The sequence below is a fragment of the Garra rufa genome, chromosome 2 (genome assembly GCF_049309525.1).
Source record: "Garra rufa chromosome 2, GarRuf1.0, whole genome shotgun sequence".
Classification (NCBI taxonomy): domain Eukaryota; kingdom Metazoa; phylum Chordata; class Actinopteri; order Cypriniformes; family Cyprinidae; genus Garra; species Garra rufa.
The window spans coordinates 46,481,232-46,489,825 of NC_133362.1; the positions used below are offsets into that span (position 1 = coordinate 46,481,232).

Sequence of the window (8,594 nt, forward strand, 5' to 3'; positions counted from 1 at the left end):
TTCTGTTCATCAAAGAAACCTGAAAAATATCTACTCAGCTGCTTTCAACATAATAAATGTTTTTTGAGCAGCATATTGAGCATATTAGAATGCTTTCTAAAGAATCATGTGCAATGAAGACTGCAGTAATGATGCTGAAAATTCAGCTTTGTTCACAGGAATAAATTACATTTTAAAATATGCTCAAATAGAAAGCAGTTATTTTAAATAGCAAAAATATTTCAGAATTTTACTGTTTTGCTGTACTTTAGATCAAATAAATGCAGGCTTGCTGAGCAGAAAAAATGACAAGTCTTTTGACTGGTACTGTATAGATGTTCACTGTGAACATTTCATTTATTAAAAATCAGACACTCAGTTGAAGTGTTTCAAATCCTGACCTGCTTTCTCCGGTCTTTTTCAGGAGCAGTAGAGTCACACCAGTTATGGATTCTGTCATCTGCCTTGCTTTTCATACTCAAAGCCTGACACAATCAGACTGGTTTGTCAGACTGGTTGTCTTTCTTTCTCCACAACATCCATGTTCTTGTACAGGACAGTCTGTGTTTATTTAATAAAATATTAAAAAAGGCGATCCGATTCCGAAGATTGAATGTGATTCTGTTTTTGCGTTCCAAAAATCATAGGCTTCTATTATAACCCCAGTGATAACATCCCACGCTGTCATCTGCCTTTTGACCCAGGTCAAGATGATATTTGGCAACCATCCCAAACTAGTACACCTACTTCGCTTAAAGCAAAAACATTTGCAGTGTGTGTCCAAAGCTGTGTTGGCATGGTGACAGTCCTCCAATAGTGAAGTACAAGGATGCTTTTTATTTTAAATCTGCTGTGCTAATTCATAATTGCATTATTGCAACAAAGATAAAAGTACATATAAGTTTCAATGCATGACCTTGTTCAGAAAGTAAGGCTGCAGAAATGGCTGTGAGTATAAAATTACAAATATTAAACATATCTTTTGGTTTGTCAAATGTATGAAAATGTATTTTCAGCTTTTTGCATCTTAGAATAAACTTCAGTTTCAACAACCAGTTCTAATTCTCAGATTGATAATTGCACAATCAATCATGATCAGTTTAAAAAATGAATAAATAAACATGCACTTGATTTATAATATCCACATCTCTCAGTTTGTTTCTCAGGAAAGCATTCACAAAGCAAGACTACTGGAAATCAGTCAAGATAAAGCACAGAGGAAAAAGTGTTCACACACTAAAGATTAAGTCATTTTAGTCATTTGGTTGCAATCTTATATAATTTGTAACATCTCACACATTTACATAAGCCTTTTGTTAGATGTTAATTGCTTGCCTCAATTAACCCAGAACAATGATCGACTGTGAATGCGCATGAAGTCGCATTAAGAGCGCGATGCTCAGACACGCTTTATGCCCAGCGGCAGAGCTCGGATCCCGCAGGCACCCTGAAGTGGCCGATACAGGGATTAGGAGGGCGCAGGGAAGAGCGAAGACGCCAACACGGTCTACAACAACTCTAGTGCACTCGTCCGCTCCCTTTTACTCAATTAAAGAACACAAAGCTCATAAAAATGCATGGAGAGCCCAGAAATCCACCTGAAAGGCAAGAGAGATACAAGTTTGTTTAATTCACCCGTCTAAAAATATCTAGTCTTGCTCTTGTAGCGCTCGCTCTCTTTCTCTCACACCGAAGCCCACCTCTCAGTTGCCCTCCCCCAAAGAGTGTCATCATGACACGTAGCTTTGAAATACTCTGACAGGCACAGAATTGCTCATACTGATGCTAAGCATTGAAGAAGCCAGACTATTGACAAGGAAATGTCATTTTATTGCTCCGCGCAGCGCATCTCCCATTAACAAATGGACTGATGGCAGCTGAATATCCTTGGACTGAGGCGCAGAGAACGAGGGGAGAGATGGAAAGGATTACTAGAAACAGGACATCTTGAGCTTTCCTTGCCACCTGAGGTGAACCCTTCGAATTCAGCAATTGCCCTATCAATGCACTTGAAAAGCGGTGGATGCGTGTCTGCTTCTTCAAGACCCCAGGAAGCGCACGTGGTCCTATTCAACTCCCCGATGATGAGTGGCTCACCTATTCCTCGAGTCGAGGCAGCATCAGGTGCGGATGCCTGGAACGCTCACAGGAGCTTCAATGACAGCGGGGCTATCGGTGGCAGCTGGAGCATCAGTGGCAGCGGTCCCTGGCTCCTCGCAGTCATGCTGTCCCTCATAATTCTGGTGACAGCTTGCGGGAACATTTTGTTGATCGCTCTGGTGTTTGCGCATCGCTCGCTGCGCTGCACCTCCAATTGCTTCCTGGTGTCCCTCTTCCTCTCAGACTTGATGGTGGCTTTGGTCGTGATGCCCCCTGCTATGCTCAACGTGCTGTGTGGGACCTGGGTGCTGGCGCCCGGATTCTGCCCCGTCTGGCTTTGCTTCGACGTGATGTGCTGTAGTGCTTCCATCCTCAACTTGTGTGTCATCAGTCTGGACCGCTACCTCCTCATCATCTCTCCGTTGCGATACAAACAGCACATGACACCGCCTCGCGCCTTGCTTCTGGTGGGTGGGGCTTGGGGGTTGGCAGCCCTCACTTCATTCCTGCCAATCAAGATGGACTGGCATAGCTTGGGTCGTGCGCAAGACCTCTCTGAGAATCATAGTTCCTTCTATCCCTCTTCGTACTTCCAGCTCTCCACGTCAGGGACGCCGTCCACGCAGTGCCGCCTGAGGGTGACTCTACCCTTCGCCCTCGTGGCGACCTTTCTCACCTTCTTCTTGCCCTCTACGGCCATCTGTTTCACCTACTGCCGGATTCTGCTGGCTGCCAGAAGGCAGGCGCGACAGGTGGAGGCTCTTACTCATCCTGCTTACCCACATCACTCACCCGGCGAACCATCTCGTCCTCCTTCTCCCGGGCATGCGGTCCAGGATGGAGACGACTACAGCCATCAGGAGCCAGCCGTTTTACGGCAAGCACCGGTGAGAAGTCCTGAAGAGTTTCTTGAATGTATTACTTGGTGTTTGTGTGTAAGAGTGGACACCTGGGATAGGCAACGTCGGTTCTGGAGTGCCGATGTCCTGCAGACTTTAGTTCCAACCCTAAAAAAAAGCCCTAGTGATCATGAAGACTGAAAATTAGGGAGGAGCTGAACTCTGCAGGACCGACGTTGCCTATCCCAGGTGTCTACTCTTACACATATAATATACTTTGGTTAAAAAATTTCAATTCTAGTGTAAAAATGCAAATGAGCTCTTCTCACTCCGTCCCTCTCTGCTTATGAGCCGTAATGTTTACTTTAGCTGCCTTTAGCGGCGAAACTTGCCAACAAGCACATTATCAAAAAAGGCTGTTTGCAAAGATGCATAAAAACCCTTACACTCACTTCTGTGGGTGAAGCTGCATCAGGAACGACACATATGTAGATCAGGATCTGCACTTTCCTTTTAAAAATGAAAGTAATGTTATCCTCTGCATCTTTGGTGGCTCAGATGTCGGGAGTAAATGACGACTGCTATGTTCATTATTACATTCAACAACAGAACACCTCAATCGCTCAATCTTAGACATTCTTGTTTTCCTCTGCACCTGAGTCGACACAATGGCGATTGGAGTCGGACTGTTTCAGCTCAGTGAGGGCGGGGCTAAAGTAAGGCGCTCATGTCAATCAACTATCGTGGGAGCGGCCTCTGTCGTGTGTCAAGCTGAGAATGACCTGATTTTAAAAAGGGGATATTACTTTTAAAGATTAAAAAACATAAAACATAAAAAACATTAATGTTCCAACAACTTATAAAAGTGAGTTTTGCACCTGATGATTCCTTTAACTCAAGTCAAACTTGTTAACTTGGAGTGCATGCCTTCTCCAACTGTTCTGGCCTATTGTTCACTCACGTAGCCACTGCTTATGCAAGTGAAGGCTGTGCGATTACCGGCACAATGCAGCACGCTGAGAAAGTCTAAAGAATTTCCCGCACCTTCGCGAACACAAAAGGGTGAAAGAGATGTAGCGGAAAAGGAAAATTCAATTTTGAGGACTCTCTCAAAGTAATGAGAGAAGAGATGAGGGTGTCGGAGTGCCAATAAGGCATTTGAAATTGAAGGGTAGGACTATAGCGAAGACCTTGTGCCAGTCACTGCACTGTTACCTTCAAGTGCTTTCATCTGAGAGAGGGAAAGGCTTAAATAATTACCCCAGGCCAAGGTAACATTACCACCCGTCTCTCAGCAGGCGAATAGCTGTGAAATCTCGATGAATATATTCTTTTCTCTCTTTCTCTCAGCTGTCGGTGAACAGCGAGCGCAGGCTGGCGCACAGGCAAAGGAAGAGAGCTCTGAAAGCCAGTCTTACCTTGGGAGTGCTCCTGGGTCTTTTCTTCAGTGCTTGGCTTCCCTTTTTTATCACCAACATGGCACAGGTCAGTCTACAAAAATATCCTCATTCACATTGACCTTCAAGAGTAAGTTCATCCAAAAGTGAAAATTTGCCTAGGATTTACTTACTCTCAATGCATCCTAGGTGTGTATGACTTTCTTCTTTCAGTCAAATCCAATTAGAGTTATATTCAAAATTGTCCTGGCTCTTCCAAGCTTTGTAATGGCAGTGGGCATGTGTTTCTGTTTAAAAGTCCACAAGAAGTCCAATAATGTGCATCCATCCATAATAAAAAGTGCTGCGGGGGTAAATAAAGGCCTCCTTTAGCGAATCAATGCGTTGTAATGATATTATCCATTATCGTCTCAATATTGTCGTTGTCACATAATGCTATGAAACGATATAGGTCTTCCGGGCAAAAAGTGTCTTCTTTTTTTATGTCGAACATAAGTCTTTAATGTTGTGTTTCGGGCCATTGCGCTTTGGCACTAGTGTTGATTTTGTCAGCTATTTTCAATTTTAGTCTTAGTTTTAGTCACACCTTTGATGCACCTTTGATTGCTTTTAAATGTTTTTATTTTGTACAAAATTGCAAAAAGTCCCACTTGTGGTGTTCCCGGTCAAAAATGACCGGACTTCAAACAACTGCTCATAAATCTGTCTTTATGCTATATTATCACCAAATATTGGATTGAATCTTTTTGTCAACTTGTTTTCTTTCATTTAGGACTGGTTTTGTGTTTCTATTTCCATCTGATTCATCGTAAGCCTCATTTATCCGAAAGTAGGCACCTCATTTTTTTGAGTGAAAAAAGCATATTTTATAAATAATTTTCTCAATTTTAGATAATAAATTCTTAAAGTTTGCACTGTTTCTCACACTAATGTGTTTTAATGTTTAATCAGGAAGTTTGCTTTCAAAATAAAGGTCTTGTTTTTTTGTGATCTTCTCCATTCACTTTCATTGGCCGGCCATTTTTGACGATTGTGATTTTGTACAAAATAAAAACATTTAAAAGCAAACTTCCGTCAGCGCCGATGGCCTTGTGGGCAGCGCGTCGACATATAGCGCCGTTGCACTCCGGGTGTTCAGTGTTCGAATCCCGACATGAGGACCTTTCCCGATCCCGCCCCCCATATCTCTCCCACTTCGCTTCCTGTCATGTCTGAACTGTCCTATCGTAATAAAGGCAAAAATGCCAAAAAATAAATCTCAAAAAAAAGGGCAAACTTCCTGATTGAAAAATAAAGGACATTAGCGTGATAAACAGTGCAAATTTTCATATATATATATTTTTTTTTATCTCCTATTGTGAAAAATAAAAAGCTTCTTTCACTCAAATTCATTCAGATAAATGAGGCTTATGATTAATCAGATGCAAATAGAAACACAAAACCAGTCCTTAATGAAAGAAAAAAAGTTGACAAAAAGAATGAATCCAATATTTGGTGATAATATAGAAAAAAATAGAGATTTATAAGCAATTCTTTGTGGTCCGGTCATTTTTGACCCGGGAACACCACAAGTGTGACTTTTTGCAATTTTGTACAAAATAAAAGCATTTAAAAGCAAACCTCTTCATTAAACATTAAGGAACATTAGTGTGATAAACAGTGCAAATTTTTATATTTTTTTTTGTTTAATATTGTGAAAATTATTTATATAAAAATTCACTCAAAAAAATGAGGTACCTACTCTCAGATAAATAAGTCCTACTATTATTCAGATGCAAACAAAAACACAAAAACACACCTAAATGAAAGAAAAAAAGTTGACAAAAAGAATGAATCCAATATTTGGTGATAATATAGAAAAATTTGAGACTTACAAGCAATTGTTTGGAGTCTGGTCATTTTTGACCGGAAACACCACGAGTGTGACTTTTTGCAATTTTGTATGAAATAAAAGTATTTCATAGTAAACTTCCTCATTACATATTAAGGCACACTGGTTTGAAAAACAGTGCAAATTTGTATATATTTTTTTGTTTAATATTGTAAAAATGTTTTCACTCAAAAACAAGGTACCTACTCTCCGATAAATGAGGCCTACGATAAATCAGATGCAAATAGAAACAAAACCAGTCCTAAATTGTGACCCTGGACCACAAAACCAGTCATAAGGTTAAATTTGACAAAACTGAGATTTATACAGCACATGAAAGCTCAATAAATAAGCTTTCTATTGATGTATGGTTTGTTAGGATAGGACAATATTTGGCTGAGATACATCTATTTGAAATCAGAAATCTGAGGATGCAAAAAAATCAAAAAGACTGAGAAAATCACCTTTAAAGTTGTCCAAATTAGGTTCTTAACAATGCATATTACAAATCAAAAATTACATTTTGATATGTTTACAGTAGGAATTTTACAAAAAATCTTCATGGAACATGATCTTTACTTAATTTCTTAATGATTTTTGGCATAAAAGAAAAATCAAAAATTTTGACCCACGCAATGTATTTTTGGCTATTGCTACAAATATACCCCAGCGACTTAAGACTGGTTTTGTGGTCCAGGGTCACAATTAAAGAAAACTAGTTGTCAAAAAGACTGAATCCAATATTTTATGATAATATAGAAAAATTTGAGATTTATAAGCAATTGTTTGGAGTCCGGTCATTTTTGACCAGAAAATCCACAAATGTGACTTTTTGCAATTTTGTACAAAAAAAGTATTTAAAAGCAAACTTCCTCATTAAATATTAAGGAACACTGCTGTGATAAACAGTGCCCTTTTTTTTTTTTTTATATATATAATTTTGTTTAATATTGTGAAAATTATTCTTTTTTTGTCACTGAAAAAACGAGGTACCTACTCTTAGATAAATGAGGCCTACGATTAATCAGATGCAAATAGAAACACAAAACCAGTCCTGAATGAAAGAGAACTAGTTGACAAAAAGATTTAATCCAATATTTGGATTGACTCCAGCAATTGTTTGGAGTCAACCCCAAGTGTGACTAGGTGAAATAAAACCCAACGAAAATTAAAAGAAAATTCGGAGAACTACTTATACCCTGTGTGAACAAAGTCAGGAAGTCTGAGTCCAATGCGATAACGTTAACTGGTATTTTCAGAAAAAAAGAAAATTTTGACCCGAGGATTAATATAACTCCAATTGGATTTGACTGAAAGAAGAAAGTCATATACACCTTGGACACCTTGCGGGTGAGTAAATCATGGGCTGATTTTCATTTTGGCATGTAACAAAAAGGGAATGTGTGGCAAATTAATTGCACAGAGATTCCTATTCAATCGAGCAATTATTTCTTACCCTGCTCTCGAGCTTTCAACGATCCCGTCCCCCATCTGTGTCCCTCACTTTGCTCAGATTTCGAGCTTCTGGGCAAGCCTGTCTCTAGCCCTCCTTCACACACAATATGGTGTGTGAATAGCACTCCATCTCAGTCTCCTACTCTCCCCTTCTCCATCCGTGGCATCCCAACATCCACTTTCGATGAACTAGACATGCTTGACCTTTTCGAGTCTCGGCTGCGTTGTGTATTGACTTTGTGATCTAAGACCTTTTCTTCTGTACGTCCAGGCGGTGTGCGAGTGCGTACCACCCTCGTTCTTCGATGCCATCACCTGGCTGGGCTACTGTAACAGCACCATGAACCCAATTATATACCCCATGTTCATGAGGGATTTCAAGAGGGCTTTGGCACGGCTTCTACCCTGCTGTTCTTCATCGCAAGCCCCTCGTAGGCCATCGCTGCCACTTTCTCTTTCTCTACGCAACTCAGGGGAGCCACAACTGCCCACCGAACCACCCTCCCTTGTGTCCGACCCGCCTCAGCTACCGGCGACGGCTACGGACGCCGTTAACCTTCTCGACGCGGAACACGCCGGGATCGACCTGCCCTTGCTGCTGCCTAACCAGGTCGATACATTAGACGATTGACATGCTAACAAAAGAAGTGCAATATACTGTGGATGACAAGATGTGAGACTTGTTGAATGTGTTGAAACATACCGTGCTGAAAAAAATCAATGGGATAAGTGTTAATGGGAAAGTCGTGCCTAAACTGGAAAGCTGCATCGCTCTTCAAGGCAGATCACGGAGATTGTACATTTAGAACGGACTCGACACGCATCCCGCTTCATTCATTACCATAACAACCAAAACAACAGATGGATAAAGCAGACGAGAGCGAAAGAAATCTCACTAATACCTCACACAATGTCAAGTGGGCTGTCTGTGGAGCTGTAATTCACATCTTAATT

The 8,594-nt window shown here is 40.7% G+C and overlaps 1 protein-coding gene across 1 annotated transcript; it reads left to right on the plus strand.

Moving 5' to 3' along the window:
* Window positions 1-220: 220 nt before the first annotated feature.
* On the plus strand, window positions 221-8,411 carry htr6 (5-hydroxytryptamine (serotonin) receptor 6). Its single transcript, XM_073834289.1, has 3 exons — window positions 221-2,966; window positions 4,269-4,403; window positions 7,912-8,411. Exons 1-3 carry the CDS (start codon window positions 1,983-1,985, stop codon window positions 8,269-8,271), a joined length of 1,479 nt encoding a protein of 492 aa, XP_073690390.1. The 5' UTR covers window positions 221-1,982; the 3' UTR covers window positions 8,272-8,411.
* Window positions 8,412-8,594: the final 183 nt, after the last annotated feature.

Bases quoted from the DNA above. Each gene is read 5' to 3' on its own strand.
- htr6 (XM_073834289.1), top strand. From the start codon at position 1,983: ATGCACTTGAAAAGCGGTGGATGCGTGTCTGCTTCTTCAAGACCCCAG. The intron at 2,967-4,268 runs GTGAGAAGTCCT...TCTTTCTCTCAG, and splicing joins CCGTTTTACGGCAAGCACCG to CTGTCGGTGAACAGCGAGCG. The intron at 4,404-7,911 runs GTCAGTCTACAA...CTGTACGTCCAG, and splicing joins TTATCACCAACATGGCACAG to GCGGTGTGCGAGTGCGTACC.